At 40.2% G+C, this 20,448-nt stretch overlaps 1 protein-coding gene across 12 annotated transcripts in view; it reads right to left on the bottom strand.

The window, feature by feature from the left end:
* The window catches only part of LOC311437378 (uncharacterized protein), a 51,184-nt gene that overhangs the window by 22,441 nt on the left and 8,295 nt on the right, over nt 1-20,448 (bottom strand). For 5 of the 12 annotated variants that reach the window (XR_014693429.1, XM_084520591.1, XM_084520587.1 and 2 more), the window contains exons 3-4: nt 11,496-11,606; nt 10,054-10,139 (exon numbers count right to left, since the gene is read on the bottom strand). Coding sequence is in view for 6 of the 12 variants with exons in the window: in XM_084520591.1 (XP_084376717.1) it covers nt 10,076-10,139; nt 11,496-11,606 (175 nt within the window). In the remaining 6 variants the exon portion in view is untranslated. Of the gene's footprint in view, nt 1-8,415; nt 8,555-10,053; nt 10,140-11,495; nt 11,607-18,718; nt 18,859-20,448 lie in introns of those variants that run through there. The other 7 variants (XR_014693424.1, XR_014693425.1, XR_014693426.1 and 4 more) reach the window with 3 other exon arrangements.

The following is a 20,448-nucleotide window of genomic DNA, read 5'->3' as shown; positions in this document are numbered from 1 at the left end:
AAGACTGTAGTTACAGGACCATACACCAAAACCAATCCATACCACTGAAAGGCTGGGAGCTCTGGGTTGAACGGTCTGCTTGCGAGTCTCAGTGAAATACCCCCTTTTAGTTACTAAATAAAAACTCATCCCTGTTGTTTGTGAGAGCTGAGCCATATGTACAGTTATGATGAAATATGGGTGCTGCAACTGACTTCTGTTAATTCAGAGCATGAATATCAACTCAAACCGATGAGTGGTAAGAGCAAAAAATAAGAAAACATATAAGAACATCCTTCTATTACCAGTGAGCTTTCAGGGTGGCATCAACTGTTCTGAATACTCAATTTGAACAAAATAGTTGACCAGAAAACAAAACAAAATAAAAACAAACACAAAGACAAAAGACGAAGAACAAGAAAGGCAGACCACAGTGGCTCAAGACAAAGGAACACAGTGTTGGATTGTGTCATATATGTACTGTGAAAGAGGATCAATCTGAAAGGGACTGGAAAATTTCACAGAAATCGTCCTGTCATCTATTTGAGTAAACACAAATTCTCACGCTACCCTCAATTGTGCTGTTGCTGAGTGCAAAGCCCTCTCAGAACAAAGCATGTCATTTTAAGGTTCCACTCACCTACAGGAAAGCCTGAGGAGGACGGGAAGGAAGAAAATAGCCATAAAAGGTGTCTGGGGCTTTCTTTGGCTATAGTGGGTAGTAGAGACCCTGGAGTAACTGCTAACTTGTTCATATTTAGCTATTCTGCAAGTTAACGTGTTTTTTTTTTTTTTTTTTTTTTTTTTTTATCAGAGCAAACAAAATAATACAGGTACAGGAGAACTTCAAAGGTAGCTTAAAGACTTTTTTTTTAAGTTTCTCCCTCAGCCCACACCTTTGGCTGTAGCTCAGGATCTGAATATCTGTGCATAAGTAGGCTTAAAGATCCATCTTTAGACATCTCAGTGCCCTGAGTTGGGGGTGGGGAGCCAGATATTCAGCTGATAAGAACTGTAGGAAATTCACTGGAGTCTTCTTACAGGCATGGAGTTACACCAGCAGGCATTGCACCAACTCACTCCCCTCTACTTTTATCTAACAGTTTCCTTGCTCAGCACCTTCTGATGGTTCATGGTGGGTCTTTGGAAGTGAACATGGATTGAACAAGCTTCATGATGCACGGAGATGCTTCAGTTCATGTGGTTACCCACCAAGATGGGACAAGCAGCCTGGAGCAACCTCTGTGCCTTCCTCTGGCAATGGGGCGTGCAGGCCTCCAGCTCCTGCGCAGGCCTCCAAGGCTCCAGTTCCAGGGAGGCAGGCAGTGTGCCTCCTGCAGAGGCTCACCAGCATCCAAGGTGAGGCACGGAGAACAACATGAGCTAAAAACCTCCACTGGTGCTCAGCAGGTAGCAGAAAGCAGGAGCCAGGGGAGCTGAGGCTGGGAAACAGCCCCACACAGCAGGGCAAGCCATAGCTGGGCATGGGCCAGGAGGATGCAGGATCGTGCCACAGGGTAGAAGAGCTGAGAAGGTAACAGCAAGGAGCCAGGACAGTGCAGCGGCAGCAGGAGGCGGCCTGGAAGTAGGAACTGGGAAGAGAAGATGACCATCCCCCAAGGCTGCATGAACAAAAAAGGAACTACATCTGAAAGGCAGCTCTCCGGCTGTAACCCATGGCCACGCACGCAGTGCGAGTAACACGGCAGAGGTAGCACTGAAAGCCAGCGTAGCACCTGCACAACCAAATGTCAATAGCAGCCTGAAGAGGGGACTTCACTCTGCAAAATGCATAGCTGTGAAATCTGTAGACAAAGCTGATGTCTGCTTCCATTAGTACCAAAACAGCAGTTTGACCTAAATAGCAATTTTTGTTTGGCATTGAAAGACAAACAGGAATAAGGTCCAACACATGAGTCATTAAAAACTAAAAAAAGCCCAACAACATGCACTCTTCTCCACAATCAGCCCCTTCCTGAGAGAGGGCCAAAAGCTGTACATAGTTTGGAGTCTTCTCTTCCATAGCAAATCTTAGCGCAGCTTCAGAAATTTTGGCTGACACCTTTATGACACCGAAATAGAGGGAGTCAGTCTACGAAAGGCAGATTTTAACTAGGCGGTGGAGCTCCTTGGTAATTCCAGTAAGTGCCTCAGAATTACAGACTCGCAGTATTGCAACACCATATGTTGTACTTACAAGTGCCATATCTGTGATTATAAAATCCCCGAATTCTTCCTATGACCCAGTCATTGCCTGGTGCTGCTTTGGATTTTTGCTGACGACCTTCTGGGTGACTGCCCCAGCAGGAACAGAGCCGACAACAAGTTACCAGTCATTAGTCCAGCCTTTCTACAGTGCCCAAGTGTGAAAGGATCAGTGAGGAGGTCCAAGATGCTCCTGTGAGGTTACTATTGCCAGCACAGACTTCTGATCCAGATACCCTAACTACACATACATAGCAGAGTGTGCTGCTAAGTTCAAGTAATCATTCTCCCTACTTGTCACAGTTTGTAACTGGAAGGTACTGACCAGTCAAAATGCTTTCAGAATTACCAAGAGAATTTACTAGCTCATGTACATCTTAGGCTTGCACACCTTAAGCAGGACTGAAAGAAAATACACAGGCACCTGCTATCTCTTGTACAGAATAGTGCTCCCCAGTGCCTAGGCCTTGTTAGTGGGCAAGTGCTTTTGCAGCATCACCCTTAGTTTCATTTGGTTTCTAAGATGCTCAGCCTCATGTTTTGATAGCTTTCTATTGAACTCACTACTAAAATTGTTATTTTTGTCTTTATTTCTTTATTTGAGCAGCTGAAAGTGAAGCAGGCAGTTCCACCCAAATTCTTCTTTTCATTATACCAATGTCCTTGCTAGGTTTATCCATGTATCAGCTTGTTATCTGTGTTCTACTGTTTTAAATGCTTTGCCAGGAAGCTGTCAGTGACGTTCTTCTCCCCTCCTCCCTCCACTGGGAACTATTTATCTTCTTAATGTCATTTTAAAATAGAGACTATTTCTTTTAATGGCGATGTGCATATTTTCATGCTTACAATTATAAGTCAATTAACGCATTGACCACAAAAGTGCACTCACCAATACTACAGACCATGTGCGTGCAATTACCTCATGTACACGATCACAATAACGACACATAATTGAATGCCCCATCTGTAAGATAGGAAATAATATTTCCTTTCTTCTACCTTTGTCCATATACATAGTAGACTCTTGAGGATAAACAGTCTCATTTTGTTTGTATATATATATATATAAACACACACACACACATACACAATACACATGCACACAATGCTGCAAACAATCAAAGCCTGATCTGGGGCTGCTAGAAACTCTGGTAGAACATTTTGCTTCAGATTTTGTCACGATATCTCCTGCTGACTTTCCCCCTTCTTGCTATTTCTAGCCCAGGCTGACAGTTTTGGTTAGCTGCTTTCCATGCTCCAGCAAACCTGGGGAAACAAGGCAAAGCAGAAACACTGGAGGACAGAAGCAGAGCCTTCCCCCTCTCCCACATGTCCCCAGAGCCCTCAGTGGGGTTTGGGGCATGTAGTGGAGAAGCAGAGCCCTCACAACCATTTTCACACAAAAAGAGGGCAGATGAGGTAGAGCCCAGGAGGACTCTGCTGCATCCTGTGATGGCAAATGAAAAATGTTTTCCTGTTCTTTCTGTCCCAAAAGGTGGAGGGAGAGGGACCTCCCAAGAGGAATGAATGAAAACAATTCATGAGATACGGCCTGTGGGTAAAGAACTACCACAGCTGCAGGAGAGGCTGGGATGTTGTGTAGGTCACGCAGCAGAGAGTGGGGGGAATGCAAAATACTAGAAAAGACTCACAGCAAGTAGGCAACTTCTGGGCTTGGGTGTTTAAGATCTGTTTGTTGGCAATCCTGAGGTAAGTGGGGAATGACTCCAACATATGCTAATGTAGGGGTTTCTTACGTTACAAGCCCCAAGGGACTCCTGAGATGATGAACTCCAAGCCTTCAGCAAACTGCTTCTTCGTTCCTGTCAGAACAGACTCATCTCTAGGGTCACACAAACATTTAATTGCGTTTTTTTTTTAAATGCTCTAAGCTGCACTGAATTGCAGGAATTTAACATATATATATTTAAGCATGATGTTCCATCTCTCTCCCTTCCCCAAAACACTGTGCCACATGAATCTTTTCTCAAACGAGTGGATGTACCAACATCTGCAGAAATGTAATGTGCATTAGCTGGCCAAACAGCATTGCCCTCCTTCTCCACTTATTTCTACAAATACATGCCCCTCTACTGCAGAGGGTTTGTCACAGCCCAAGGGTGAATTTTGAGAGACCATTTGTTAAAATGCTGGCAACAAGCCACAGCATTGTCTGTGCTGAGCTCCAACATTTCCGAGGCGGGGAGCCAGAGCCTGGGTCTGCCATGGTGCCTCCGAAGTGGGATGGGGCCGGGTCTGACCATTTCTTTGGGGCCCTGATGGGAATTCCTGGAGAGTGCAAAGCAGCCCTTTGGAAAAGCTTCCATCATTATTCCAAGCTGCATTGGCCTGGAGAAGCTGCTCAGCTAAAGTGACTGGCTAAAAGTGCTGTTATGTCTTCCAGTGACAGACAAGAGGCAAGCAATGCCACACTCAGGTGGCACTTCTGCTTGCCTCCGGCTGCACCACAGCCTGGTCCTGGCTCCGGGAGCTGGGGGAGAAGAGAGCTGAAAAGAGACAAGAGACAGAAGGAACCGAAGAAAGAGAAAAGGAGAGAACACAGATGCAGAGGAGTTTAGGAGCTGGGCTTTTTTCATGCTTGTCCCACTGTCAAGTTATCCCATTCAATACCTCTTCCGATACCACACACTGGGAAGAAGCATACATGAAAAATAGCTCACCTTTGACAGCCAGGCTGCCCGCAGTGGACTTTTGGTATTTTTCTTTAAAATGACATCATGTCAAGAAGAAATTTTGCAATGTTTTCTGTCTGCAAAGTTGTTTTATCATTCTTACAGCTTGACAGTTTTTGCCCTGTTACAGTGGGTCCCAAACACCTTCTTTGGTTTACTGAAGCAGTTCTCAATGGATTTAAACTTCACATAGCTTGTCCTGCAGAAGCCAGAGCACTACACAGAGAGTTATGCCATTAGGAGAGAGTGGAGCTGCTCTCCACTCTTCTGTGTGCCAGACATTCCTGGTGATTACAAGAAGCACTGCAGATGCACAGCTCCCTCTGATTAGTTTGTCCTAATTCAGCCCTACAAACATGAATTTCCGTGATTTATGAGTTGCTCATGACCCACAGGGTTTTGGCATCACAGCTGGGGTTAGCTGCTCCACCAGGTCATGCACAATGCTGCCCTTTGCAGGAAGATGTAGCACACCACGATGTAGCCTAAGAGCTGTTCACAGCAGCAAGCAGTTTCTGGGCTGGCAGCTTGCAACAGCCACAGTGCCATCTGTGGTAGCTGTCACCCAACTGCCCTGTGTACAGAACCAAAAATCTGGATACCAGTGGGGGTTTGTTTCTCTCACTTCTCCTCCTCCTGATGCCAGCAGCCAGCTAACAGCAAGAAGAGTGCAAAGGATGAGGGCACTAGGAAAGAACTATTGATGTATTTTCATCACTGTGGTGTGGTTAATCTGGGTTTCCTTTTCAACATTGTCTTGTAAAGAAAAGGGTCAGAAAGTTATCTGAGAGAAGTACTTGATGTTTTGCTTTGCTTTCCAGCTCCTCTAAATCAGGTTGGTTTACAAAGAACAGCCTGGCTGTTTAGCACATTTTATATGACAATCTCAAAGCAGTTGATACTCAATTAATTCACAACCTTGCTTTGATTTTGGATTTGTTATTCCCATTTTCACTGTAGACACTGAGGCAGAGAAAAGTTCAATTTTCTCCCAAGAAGCATGCAATACAACAACAGCAGAACTGAGAACAGGGACTCGGCATGCTGGAGGTACCCCTGGCAGCTTCCTAGAGCCAAACAAGCAAGAGCAGAGCAGAACCAATGCAGGCATTCTCAGGAGAATTTCCCCTGACGACCCAGCCTGCCTAGGTGTACACAGGGAGGACAGATTTTCCCACTCATCACACAGGGTTTTGCAAACCTCCTCACATCTTACTTTTGCTACTCATGTGTAAGGGAATCTATAACAGGACCAAAAGGAGACAGATAACAAGTTGGAAAAGGGACAAATTCAATTAACACCTTCTTTCACACACTATTTTTTTCTAGCTTGTCATGCTTGTCTAGCATAACACCCTTAAGAACGGCCCCATGAACTCTGGCCCTATGAAGCCAAGTTAGGAAGAAATGTCTGAAGGGACCAAGAACCAAACCAAACTGAATTACCACTACCCTTTCTCTGCAAACACGTGGACGTGTGGTTTTAAGTCAAGGACCTGTTAAGGGCAGCAGAGGAAGACAGACATTTCAACAATTTCAACTCACCTCTGACTTTCTCCTGATGTCTAAAAAAGACATGGGGAGCTTCCCTATTGCTCCCTCTGTTGCATCTGAGCTCCAGATGCGTGCATGCTATTTCCAGAGTCAGAGGATACAGATGTCATTAAATATGCTGGTGATCTGCTCCAGTCTATTGAAATTTTTTTAATCTGAGATCAACACCCAAAAAAGTATTTGAAGACTCAGCATGAAGAGGGGAAACAACTGCAATGAAAGCTATAGTTCCCGTATTGCCAAAACTAGGTGCAGGGCACAGATTATAGCCAGGATTGTGAACCAAAAGTCCAATTGATAGGGGACAGGTCTTGCAGGACCTCTGAAACAAGTAAGAAACTTTTCAATATGGTGTTTTCTCCTCACGTGGTAGTAGGGTTATACAGTAGGTTTTAAAGTCCCAGCCAGTTTTCCTTTTATAGTAGCCTATTCATACACTCTAAATTCAGTCACAGCTTCCACTGTACTGTACTGATTACTATAGTGCTCATTTCCTCATTCTGAATTGCACACGTATTTCTTTTCCCATTTCTTATTCTCTCCTTGCTTGCTAGATTTTATTAGCCTTGCATTACCTCCACCCTGCTGCTTAGTCTCTTCTAGGTTCTCTTTCTAGGGGCATTTGTGGCAAATAAGTTGGCAATTAAGTAATCATCAGTTTAGTTACTGTACTTTAATAAAATAAACATTTTAAGCTAAGCCTCTTCATTCTTAAATGCATGAAGAATAGATGCAATGGAGTTTTGGGGCGGTGATTCAGTATTAAGTTAAAAGTTAAAATATCAAGTTAAAATATCCTCCTCCATGTCAAATAAACTGCACTAAAAGTATAATTTCTTAATACTTACTATCCTTTATCTGGTATCATTTACTTATTGTGTTACTATGTGCCTAATGGCCACTGTTCTTTTTTGCTTACACGATATATTATAAAGTTCACTGACCTGTAAATCATTTGAAGACCGAAATCCAATTTAAAGTTTTCCCATTTGCACTAGACATAAGTTGTGTAGCAAACTTTTAGAGACTAACAATACTTCTGAATTCACAATGCACTTAGTCCAAAACCTCCTGAAGTTAATATTTCTGCACTTGATTGCCAATGTTTGCTAAAAACTGAAACATTCTTCAGCTGACTAAAAGCTTCACATCCTTAGAACGTAAAATCTAAATATAAATGTGGTGGGCGTATGTGGATCTTTTCTCTCTGAGGAGGCTCTGTTACGAATTTCCAATGTTTTACGCCACCACCAAGCCTCCGCTAAGCCGTGACACCTGTTCAGAATTTTCAGCTTCTTAAACTGAAAATAAGCTGAAGCTTATTATACTTCCTATAATCCCCAGAAGAACTGCAGGACATGGAACAGAGCTCTGCAGTCCTGGACTTGTGGTATTAATTCTCAGTGCCTCCTAGGTGTCTTTCAGTGTTTTACATTAATAGCCACCTTGAGGATGACTAACTAAACAGATAGACTTGTTTCTCTTAACTAATGCCAGTAAATGCTTGGGTTAGCAGGCAGACCAGGGAAAGAAAACCTACAAATTCCATAGAAGGAACACTACAGATAATATGGGGAAATGGCCTATGATGAAACAAAACAGAAAAACTTAACGTACTGCAGCTTTTAAGTAACTATGTTAAGTGCAATGCTATCAATCATATTAATAAAGATTTGCTATTCTTAGATTTGATATATTCAGCAAACATTAGCAGTACACAGTGCTAGTGAACAAAAATTCTTTTGGCGTCAGTCTAAAGTCACTTTCTAACATTTCTACCAAAAATAAACCACATCTCCTAGTTAAAAGCCAAGATATTCTTGAGGCACAATGCCTTCACAAGAAATCCAGTTTCAGAAGAAGACTCTCTCATTACAAACCACAGATACCACTCAAATTAATAACAATAACAATTTTGACCTGATTTATTCACACATATCAATCAGGAATAATTTTAGACTCAAAATATATGACATTACAAGGTAATTAGTAAGTTTTTCCAGGTACTAAAGAATCCTGTATAGATATATTTGTTCAAGTGCTTCTTTGTCAATATCCTTTTCCACATTTACATCATAGTTTAGCTGCACCTCTACTACCCATTGGCTAAGCTGTATATCCGTCTGAAACAATGAAAACAGATCCTGAAATTAACACAATTCTGAGAAACATAACAGGATTTTCAAGACCGGTACAACATTAAGAAAGCATGACATAATAAGAGAGATCAGTCATTCCAAATTAGGCAGCACTGATAAACTTATTTCTGGAAATAACATTTAGCTTCAATAGGAGAGAATACAGGTAACCTTTTAAAATCAACTCAGTTGGTAATGTAGGTATTTTGCATTTTTGTAAGTAGGCTGCAACTGTTTCTCTATATGCATCTGTATAAGTCTCAAGCATCCTGATCTCAGGGATCGTTTTGACATAAGTAGTGAGGTAGCAGCTAACTGTACCATGGAACAATCACAGGTACTTTCTTCTTTTACACCCAGGGAATATTGTAGTAAGAGTACAAAGGGCTTCTCATCTGTTGTGTAACAACCGTCTGCTCCAAGAAAAGGTCAAATGACACCCCTGCTGCTCCTAGGGCCAAGGATCTATTTCATTAATCAGCATAGAGGCAACAAGTGATTGCACATCTACAAAGCAGACTACTGTGGCCAAAAAGCCACTTTATAAGTAACCTTGTCATGTATTATAGCGTTTTGTTTCCTAAGTAAAGCCAGCCCACGTAATTTATATAGGCATCATACACATAACTGCAATCTACCGATAACCTATGGCAGAATGGACACAGGGCAGAGGTTGGTCCCTCCGAAGTGGTTACTACTCAGAGCACAGCAGAGACAGCACAGGATGTTCAGCGTCAATTAAAGCTCTGATGGCATTCTGTTTGTTGCCAACTGCAACGTAAAGGAATGTTTCTGATCCAATCAGAATCACTTGGCTAGTTGTGAGACCACATCTCTCCCTAATCTGCTCTCCTAACAAGCTCATACCAGCAATATTGTGTATAATTTTCAATACTGACAGCAGGTCAGAAGACAGGATATCCTCAGGAATCCCTTCTTTAATATATTCTTTTCTTCCACTGGCTTAGCAAAACAGTTTGTCATGTCTTAAGGCAATGCAGAGAGAGCTGAATAGAGAAAACAATTCAATTTTTTGCTTCTAACTAGAAGCTTATCTCTACTTCTGAGGGTCTATTCCTATACCTGGAAATAGTCCGAGGGGAGTGAATACGACTGACACAAAACTTACATCATCATATGGCTTCAATAATGTTTTTTGTTTGTTTGTTTGTATGTTTCTTTGTTTTTTATATAACCTCACAACTGAAGTCTTGTTAATAATACACATGATAATACAATGATTCCTGGAGCCTACTGATAGAAACTGGGTTTTCCATTTTATGGGTAGGAACAATCAAAGTACATAAGTTCATTGATGACCAACCTGGAAATAGAATCCAGAATCCTACAGGTTTTTAATCTAAGCACTAAATTACTTACCCTTTCTGATGGAAATACTGGCAAGCAGCTAATCTCCAGCACAGAACTGCTTTTCCATAGAAAGTGACAAAATGTGTTGGATAAAACTGACTGAGGGAACTTACCTGAAGCTTTGAGGGCAAATCTTTAAGGCTTGGAGCTGTCACTAATAAGGACCCTCTTTTCTTTACAAGTGATAAACTCCCAAGCTCTGAAACACATTTAAAAGTAGGTCATCAGTTTCGAGGAAAAGAAGCACATTTGATATCCCACAAATCTAACACTTCTACAGTTCAAGCATTGGAAGTAGACTAAGCTTAAAGATATGCTGTACATGTTTATTGGCCACTGTTCACATGTCAGCAAATAACTTTGTGGAAATAAAATTGAGCTTTGTATTAAAAACAGAGGGAATATATGGTCTTATAATATCAGTTTTCATAACTTTTTCACTCTGATACATACATGCATGTCATTTTGTACTTGTGCACCTTAACTTTGGACTACAATTAAACATTAACACTTGGTCCCTTTAAACTTGTGAAGAAAATCCAGTCCCCTCACACACTGTTTTATTAAGCAGCTCTTTACATGCTTACTTTGCGGTCGTGACAGAAGTCTCTTAAGACATTAGCAATAGCAGTATTTAAATATAGCCCCCAGCATTCCTTTTTTTTTCCTGATTTTGCAAGTCAGATCATTTCTCACAGCACAGCAATTCGGACTAAAAAGAATTTAATTTCCATCATTTTTCAAATGTCATTTGTCTTCACGGTACCAGTGCAACATTAAGCCACTACACCTGAGTTCTTGAAGAATCAAATGAATTCTCTGTCATGTGCCTGGAAACAAATCTGATGGCAATCTGAAACACCCACTACCCTTCACCTATCCATTCTGTCTCTCTGGCTGACGTTACTGCTTGGTGTCGAGGGCTGTAGAACAAGCCTTGAACTGCTTGCAGTGTCACACTGTTGGCTGGGCTGGCAGAGACATAGGCACGCTTTCCTCTTTACTGCTCATATTAAAAGAACAGTAACTTCGTCAGGTAAAGTTATTTATGTTTTAAATGGACACTGCTCACTGCTCGATTAACAAAAGTTCATCTGGGAGTGTCTAGTATCTGAAAGAGAAAGATCTTAACCACGTATTTGTTTGCTGTCACGTCCTTGTGAAGATACATTAGAAATATCATTATGTTTTGCAGTGCATCTGTATTAATGCTCTGACATCCACAAGGCAGAGTGACCTGTCTTCTTTCTGAAGATTAAGCTTTATGCTGATAGAGTAATTTCAGACTCTTGAACAGCAAGATACTATTTTAACAGATCAGTACAAGGATCCAGGGCAGGATTTGGGTAAACAAAGGAGCAGCGTTTAGTGGGTTTAATAACAAACAACTGCCCTTTCACCTTAGCACTTAAGAAAAACAATTGAGTAAAGCGAATTTCCTTATGTAATTTATGTATGTGACTTCAAAAAGCACATCCTTAAGGTTTTCCATAATTCACAAGGTTACACACACATTGCCAAAGAAATAGATTACTTGTTTGGACACATAGCTTACCTGGCCTGTTCCAGTCTGTCAAGAAAATATTCAAAGACATTATTCATTACAACAACAAACATCAGCCTTCTGAAGAAGTGAAGCCTGAGTACAGATGTCTGCATGAACCACCTGAAGGAGAAAAATTTCACAAGGCATAAATTAATTTAAGAGACAAATAAAGCCTTTAAGTAGTCATGAAGCCTGTCAACATAATACAGCACCTGCTACCACCATTTTGGACTTGTCACAAAAAGGGGTATTTCACTGAGTTAACAGTAGATAAAAACTGAAGTAAATAACTGGAATAAACTTAAAAAATAAAACTGACTTCTTTCCTCTAATTAAAATACATGATTCATTACATTAAATGAAATAAGCTGTATCCAACTTTTGTCCTAGTACAGTGCATGCCATAGGAGAGGAGATGATGTATGCGATGGCTGATACTTTTCATTTATCTATGTAATACTGCAAATACTTATTGATTATAGTGAAGGAGTTAAGCTAGCTAAAGGTTTTTTGAGGATACTAACAGGCTCCTCACAGGCTCAGTGGCTTACTAAGGGATCATAACTAGAAAAGACACTACAGATGTAGGTTTGACAACTAAATTCTTGTTACCAATATTGGGACTGGGAATGACAGAAAGGCAAAATGCTGATTGGCACTGGCTTTACCTTCCCAAACAACTGCCTTACCAGACAGCATAGGAGCTGGCTTGATTTCATTTTCTTTCACCTACCAAAAAGGATATTAGCACATCATTTCATTTTCAAACAGGTGAGATTATAGCGACAGGAGAATATGAATGCTCATTAACACTCTGACAAGATGTGTTTGATTTCCTCTTAAAAATGGAGAAATACATCACATCCTAAATCTGAGGAGAAACATAAATCAGAACATCTTTTTTTGAGGGAATAAAGCAAAGAATGCTAATCTGCATATTGCTTGCATTCCACAACGTGGTTTGAAAGTGCATCCATGTATGTTGACAGTGTAGAGAAAATCCAAACAAATTCCAGTCTTTCCTGTGTGACCAACTATTAGGCTGTGCAGAGAACATACTAATATGGTGGATTTAACATTTCACATTTTGGGAATTCCTTCCAGCATTGGGAAGATGTAAAAGGGAATTATTGATTCTGACAGAAAATCTGAATGCTTGTATAGAAGATAAAACATTTACCTTTTGAATAGCATTTCATTTTGCCCACTTAACAATATACAAGTACTTGTCAGGAGGCTAAAATATACATGTATATCCCACTTCATAAAGAACATGCAACGCATGCTATTCTGATTGACCGAAGAAACAGATGCTACCACCCCTGCAACTGGTAGGGGTTCTGGTGGGGAAAGTAATGACAAATTGTCACAGTTTATGGTCCCAGCTGATGCTATCAGAATGCATTATAGCAATTGAAATTATAGCCAAATATTTCAGTATCAGTAATAGCAGAAACAAGGGTCTACTGTTCAGAAAAAAATCAGCATCACAGCATTTCATCTCTGTGAGCTATATTCCATGGGTTCTGTAAGAGTGCTCCAACTCAGAAAAAAAAAAAAATAAATAAAAAAGCAGCTCTCTTTCCTTAAATGCATCACCATGACAAGTTGGTCACAACTGCTTGTAGTGAGCAGAAGGGAACCAAATGCATTATCGTACCTTATCCAGAACTGGCAGGCTAGTGTATGAAAGCAGTACTTCTCTGAGAAATATGGACAGTTTAGTAGTCAGAATGACTGGTCAAATGGCTACTTTCACCTCTTGTGTGTGGACTTCTGAACTCCTTATCCAGTAGTTTATGATACTTAGAGCTTTTTGATACAATTAAAAATTGTCATCTTTTATCTTAAAACAGTGCACTATAAGCTGCAGGAGGACCAGATGATCTTGGAGGTCTTTTCCAACCTTAATAATTGTGTGATTCTAAAAAGAAGCTCGACCATCTAGGCAGCAGAGAAACAAGACGGATCACTCCAGTTGATGTCACCACCAGGAGCCCTAAAGAAGGTAGGTTACAGCTGTGAACTCCTGTCCTCTGCATAAAGCCACTGCTAACTGTAGATAAAATTGACAGACTATGAACTGAGGTGGTAGAGGTATTATAGATAAACACTCGACTACTGCCGTGCTACATGGACAACAGCTTCCTGCAGTGGGGCAGGACAGACAGCAAGGGCACAAAACACACTTCAGCAAGACCTATCAGAGCTCACTTATCAGAATCTGCATTACTCCATGATTTTTAGTGCACCTAGGCTGTAAGCAGGGTTCAGATCACAGTTTCCAAGGCTAAGGAGACATTTTACGTTACTCTTTTATTTTCAAGGGGAGGAAACAACAAAACCACTGACCTTCTGTACAAAACACATGAGCAGCAGCCCTTTAATCCAAACACAAGTGACTGACAGACTGTTCACAAACGGATCTTTAAAATGACAACCTGAAGGAGGAAAAGGTTATAAATACACACAGCACAAGAACTTATATTAGTACTGAAGTTTCTTAATGCCTTACTAATGGCAGTCCTCGTATTTTAAGCATCAATTCAGAAAACCAAACTACTAGGGAATTTTGAACATGTGTTGTTACCTCCTTTATTTCAAAAACTCTTAAACCTTGAATTAAAATAAGACTGCATTTACAGAGTAGGTGACTGTGCTGATTAAACTGATTTCAGCAGCCCCTTCTCCCTAAACACATCCTTGTTCCTACGAAGGAGTGTGGGACCACATGGCCAGCCCCAGATACTGCTCCAGCTGAACCACTTTTTTTTTTTTTTGCAGGTTCTCTTTCAGCTGGACCAAGTCCCTGATCTGCTCGGCTATGTGCTGGCACAACAGAGAGGGCAGCAACTGATTTTAAATCTGTTGAACTATTTTAGTTTCCACCCAGCATCTAAACATTTGCTCCAATGGCAAAAGATGCTGAGCAACTTTCAATGTACTTTAACAAACCAATTCATGACTAAGATTACTCCTTGCTGTCCTTTCGGAACATATTCTGACAAAAATTCAATGGTTATTTAAGAAAGGACTTTTCAAAGTTTTTTCCATATTTGTGTCATAAATTATTATCAGCATCTGGATTCTGACTATTTTTTAAGCTAGTAGGTATCTCTAGAGAAGATTCATTTTGGAGGTAAAAAAGAATCTAATGAGATGTTAAAAGCAGGGTGATAACAGAAGTCACATGACTAAATTAACATCTAATGAGATGCAAGCAGCAAAGTCCTCAGGCGTTGCTTTGAAAATGTAATATCTTCTTATCTTTATGCTCTGAAATGAATACTTCAGCAGAATTACAAGGTGTGAAGGAAAAACAAAGTCTTATAATAAAGAATATATGAGGACGAAAAGCATGTATATACATCTCCAGTTCCACTGAAGTAACTTGACAAAGTTCCTAACTGCACCTTCAGTCTCATCACAGTATGGTGCTACACAAATGAACACAAAGAATATGCAAAAAGTGAAGGTTATGGATAAACTGGCGGCCTGGGATTGAACTAGGTAACCTGATGATACTGCTTACTTTGTGTTATATTTATGTATGTTTATTATTTCTTTATGGTTTAAAATTGGTTACTTTAATTTCAAATGCATTACTGCAGCCAGAAGTTTGTGTGACTCCACTCAAGAGCATATGCACATAACACAGGATTAAAGCCAGTGTTTCACTCAGCGTACCCTTTTCACCAGTTTTAGCTGGTAACAAAGCAACTGGTATACCCCAGAAAGGAAAAATACAAAACATTTTTCTCATTAAAGTGGTAGTAGTTATTTCCACAACAGGAGTATGGAAACAGTTCCCATATGATATCCTATTATTTGAAACCCATATTGTTTGTGGAAGGTACACATGCACTGGCATTCCAAGAAAACAATTACCAATAGCCAAAAGTCCTTTATGTGTTCTTAAATGCAAATTTGCAAATCCTACAAACATTTTTTCTGCTAGTGTTAATGAAACACAGAGATATTTAGTTTTGTTATTCAACACAGGAACTCTTTACACGCTCAGTTTCAAGGAAATTAGTGGCAATCCTGTCATTATTTCACTGGAGAAACAGCGAAGACGTATCTGTTTTGCATGAGTCAGCAGGTAAGTTCATTCCAGAAAAAGGCTAAGCCATTTGACACACATTATCATATTTTCGTAATTTCCTTTCTCCTTGCTACTTTGAGAATTTATTTTCCAATACAAAGCCTTTGTTTAGGACCAAAACAAGCAAAGACAGAAACAACTTTTCAGAATGCTGATTTACCAGTTTCCCTCATGAACAGGATACCTACTGTACAGTGGTTAAAAACACACCCACTGAACCATATTATTTAGTTACTTTTATTCTGTCAGTGAGCTGGTATTTTGTAATTGCCATTTCTTGCAACTGGCAAAAGTCTGCATTTCTACTCCACAAAGATGGGATGCTGAGCTATAAAGATAACCCTCTGTTAGGAAAAGGAAATTTAGTAACCGATGCCTTTAGAACGACTTCAAATATTTCAGTTGGAATGGAAAATATAAAACAAAGGTTAAGATTAAGAAAGTATTTTAAAACAGGATGATGTCTTACAGTGGATGTGATGTATTTTTCAAAGCTAAGCCTCTATTTTGGCAATTTCCCCTTATATCTTGTGATTTTTAAAAAGAAATCCAACATAAGAGATCAAAATAAAAAGAAAAGGAAAGCTCCAACTGCACTTCAATTGCAAAACAGATGGAAAAAGGCCTAGGAAGGAAAAAAGCAAAAGAAAACATTATTAAAATAGTGTGAAAAGAAAAGACTGTACATTTTTGTTTCTTGTAAGAACTGAAGAAAAAAATGGCAAGAGAAACAAACAAACAAACAAAGATGTACACAAACAAGATGTACACAAGGTCAATGCAAGTGAAAATGGAGGACAATGTACCCATAATATAATGGGATATTTTTGGATAGTCTTTGTCAACACCTCTAAGAACACTGTTACTACCGTTTTCAGGTGCTTCATAGAGTTACCTATGAAAAAAAAAAAGGTATTATCCCGCAATGATAAGCCCAAAATACTTCAGTGGATTGGTTTGGGACCGAGATTTTGGAAAGTTGATAGAGATGTTTTGTTTTTTTAAAGAAATAAACAACCTTCCCCCCCCCCAAAAAAAAAAAATAATCAAACAACAACAACAACAACAAAACAACCACCAAATGCTTGAGCTTATAGGGCCCTAGCAGAGATATTGCTTTATCTGCCATTGTCTCCACTGAACACCATTATTACACATTAGCATTATTGCTAACAATGGGAAAGGCAAGCAAACAAAGCTAAAGATACAGACTGTTTGAAATACCTGTGGACTGCAATTTAATTAACATTTTCTGACGCCACTCAATTCTGCAGAAACGCAACCTGTGAAGGTGAAGTCACCATTTCTCCAACACAAGCCAAGAATATGACAAAAAGTAAAACTCTTTACAAAACATTTTTCCTGCTTTATCTTGAGACTATCTTCTACTCTAACAATACAAGCATTTAAGAGCTTCAAAACAAATTCAACAGCTAACAAAAGCGTTACCATTTAAGGACCCAATGCTGCAAATATTTACAAATTGGAGTAACTTTCCTCTTTTGAGTAGTCCCAAAATTAGATTATTCAGATGAGTAAAATTACATGCTCCAGTGTTTCCAAGACTGAGCCCTAAACAGCCATTGACTTTTGTAACAAAGTTGTAATGTGTGTTTTGCATTGCTGTTGGCCATATGTTGCACCAGCCATGCCAAAAGCAATCAAAATTGCACTCAAGTTTCTCGATGAAGTATTTTATGTGCATTTTAAAACGCAGAGCAGGACAATATGTTTTTGGAGACAAATTCATATCAAAGTCTTCCTTTGTGTAATTTAACAGTTTGTCAGCTTCATAAAGGAATTTGACATAACTAATCTATATATAGACATGGTCAAGACATACGGGACAAACTTACTTATGAAGGAGAGACAGAGCAGGAATTAGCAAAAGAGCAGCATGTGTGAGAGCAATATGCTGCCGTGTTGGACAACAGACTTCTCCTCTCCATAAGCAAGATCATTGGTATTCCCTTTTGTGAGGAAAGAGCAAGAACTAAAATCACTACTAGGTAGCACCATACTCTATTCAGACAGTCAAACCAAAGATGCTATTAGGAGTGACCTGTCCAAGATCGAGTAATGAGAGTAGGCAGTCAGAGAAGGAAAATGATTGTCACAATAATAAAATACAAATTCCTGTGCTGGAAGTTACCACAAATAGCTCTGTACCAAGCCTGGAGCCAGCGTCAACCACTACCTTTCCTGTCAGGTCAGGGAGTACGCGTTGATAAAGAAACTTTAGATTCATGAGAGAAAAGGAATGTGAAATAAACTCTGGGAAATAAGAACAGAACAAAGGTGTTGGGTGGGCAGTGCTGACTAATGCGTTATTAACCAATGAAACAGTAATCTGAAGAGTTGCCATCACTGAAAATCTGTCTGCTTTCTTGCCTGAACTAGTGTGGGGACCCTGGAAAACCAGGGTTTGCAGATCTGATGTAGCCTGCCATGGAGACTGTCCTGAGTCTGGGGACTCATTCCCTTACATGGAGAATTTTGAAATCCTTCATGAAACTAAATTCCCTTTTTCTGCACAGTGACACACTTAGAAGAAAACCAAATACAGTAACTTGCAGTCATTTATGTAAAAAAGAAAACATGGTACCTAAAGCTCAATGCAATTCATGCAAACCTTTTTATGGGCAGACATAATAATAGCTTAAAATTTAACTCCAAGGTTTTAAGAAACAGAATGTTCTCCTTATAAACTATGTCTTCTTCAATGCCTGTGCTGTACTGGTGACAGCAGTGATCTGTACCACACCACACATGAGCTTTAAGACAGATGGTGCTTTCTACTGCCTTTCAGTGTGCAAGAGGAGACTGAGGTTACTGCACAGTAGGAACAGTTTTCTTCTTGCATCTTCCTTTTCAGTTGTACCTAGCTGTACCTCTTCCCTGCCCAGTTTTTGTGGGCAGCTGGGGCCATTTACACACTGCAAATTACTTCGACTTACATGTGCAGCAATCTCCTTCCATGGGTTAATGGCAATAATTCTGGCTGTGTTTTGCACCAGTGTGCATGAAGTCCTCCATCAGCTGGATGCTGTGCTGTCCAGCTGAGTCATTGCACAAACCAGTTTAGCTGAACTGAATTTGTTTCTCATGTTCCCAAAAGAGCACTTACCTAAAGATGCAGTCTTGTATGAGCCACACTCTGTGCAGTAATTTCTATTCATTCTCTCCTCCTCACACAATGAATCAACGAAAATCATCATCATAAAGGAATGCATCAACACGAACCATGGGCAGTGGATGCTGATGCATCTGAGAAAAAGAACAAAATCTAAAAAAGCCATCTAAACCCAAGTCTTTTACAGTGTTACACAGACAATCACCTCACCATTCTACCTTTCCCCAAATCCCTAAGACCCAAGTGCTTCCCCATTCAGAAGTTGCAAGACAAAATTACACCACAGAAATCCCACATGTGACCTGGATCATCAAATTCCACTGAAATAACCAGTAGGTGGAAGCTGACAAAGGAACGAAAGCTGCAGGTTTTGATATCTGAGTAGGAGAGCTGCTGTGAATTTTGTTTCCTTAGAATTGCTTGGCTATAGAGAAGGTACAGGGTAATGGAAGCTTTTTCTCTTCCATTTTAATGAGGAGAACATATATGAAGAAAGGGTGATCTTGCTTCTTAACGTCAACTGTCTAAGTATTTTTTCATCTTCATGCTTCATGCCTCCATCTAGAAATACCCCTGATTAACGCAAGTATAATTTTCACTCAAAGGGACACCAGTTGGGATGCTCGCCTTCTCATCCTTTCAAGGGGTAAAATTCTTTATCCTCCTACTCCTCCTTCCTCCCTCTCCTAGGTTTGTTGCATGTGGCCAATCCACTTTTTCCACTTAAGAGCCACACACATGGCTTTTTCGGGAAATGTGTTAACTTCCCAGCTATACTGCCAGCTCAAGCAGAAGAGGTGCTCTCCCCCTCCCACGGGACTCACAGCCCACCTCTTTCTGAGCCATCACAATCTGAAAAGAACTGGAAACCATTTCTGGGCTGCCCACATTACATCAACAGCAAAGCACTGGCCCTGTATTTCTCTTTTCTTTCAGGGGGCTGTTAAGAGTCTGTTATGGAGCTGGCATTAAGGAGTCACCGTGACAGGTACCACACCACACAGAATGAAAGCTGTGCCAAATAACCTATGAAGCAGTATGAAGCAGCTTTCCTGGGGTCACACAGTCGTGCAGCAACAGACCTGAGAACCAAACTGAGATTTCCCTTATCTCAGTCCAGCGCTCAGCCTCTGCCATGAGCTACTAGTAAAACTGAAATCAGCACAGCCCCCAAATAAATGATGCGGTTCAGCAAAAGGAGACCGTAACAATTAACTTACTTTCTGCATAGCTAGATGTTCCAAATTAAACATTGCCTCAGTGGGTAAATGAGGTAAATTCTGCAAATCTTCAGTGATATTTTTGAGCACAACTTCATTATGCGTTACCACAAGCTCATCAAAGTCACCAATAAATCAAAACAAACACAAAACCCCGAACAATCATATGTAGATCATGTGGCCTAAGTGATGACCAGTACAATATAGTTGCAAGACATAAACAATACCAGATGGATACGGTTTTTATTTGAAATGCATTTTTCAGCCTTTGTTGGTTTTCCCAGCCAATGACAGATTTAGATTGTAATAACTTTGCCACTTAAAATAAATGTAGCGCTTTTTTGAAAACTCAAATTATTTTCATATTTATAAACTTATAACTCACATATGATGGTCTGGGCTGCCACCAAAGGGATATTGTTTCAGCTTAAGATATAAAAACATCAAAGATGTTTTTGAACTATTGGAGAAATTACAAAACTCACAGTTGCCTGAATGCGCATA

The sequence above is a fragment of the Aythya ferina genome (assembly GCF_964211825.1).
Source record: "Aythya ferina genome assembly, chromosome: 5".
In the NCBI taxonomy this organism is placed as follows: Eukaryota; Metazoa; Chordata; class Aves; order Anseriformes; family Anatidae; genus Aythya; species Aythya ferina.
The sequence above is the reverse complement of the archived record's forward strand: the minus strand, read 5'-3'. Positions and strand labels throughout refer to the sequence as shown.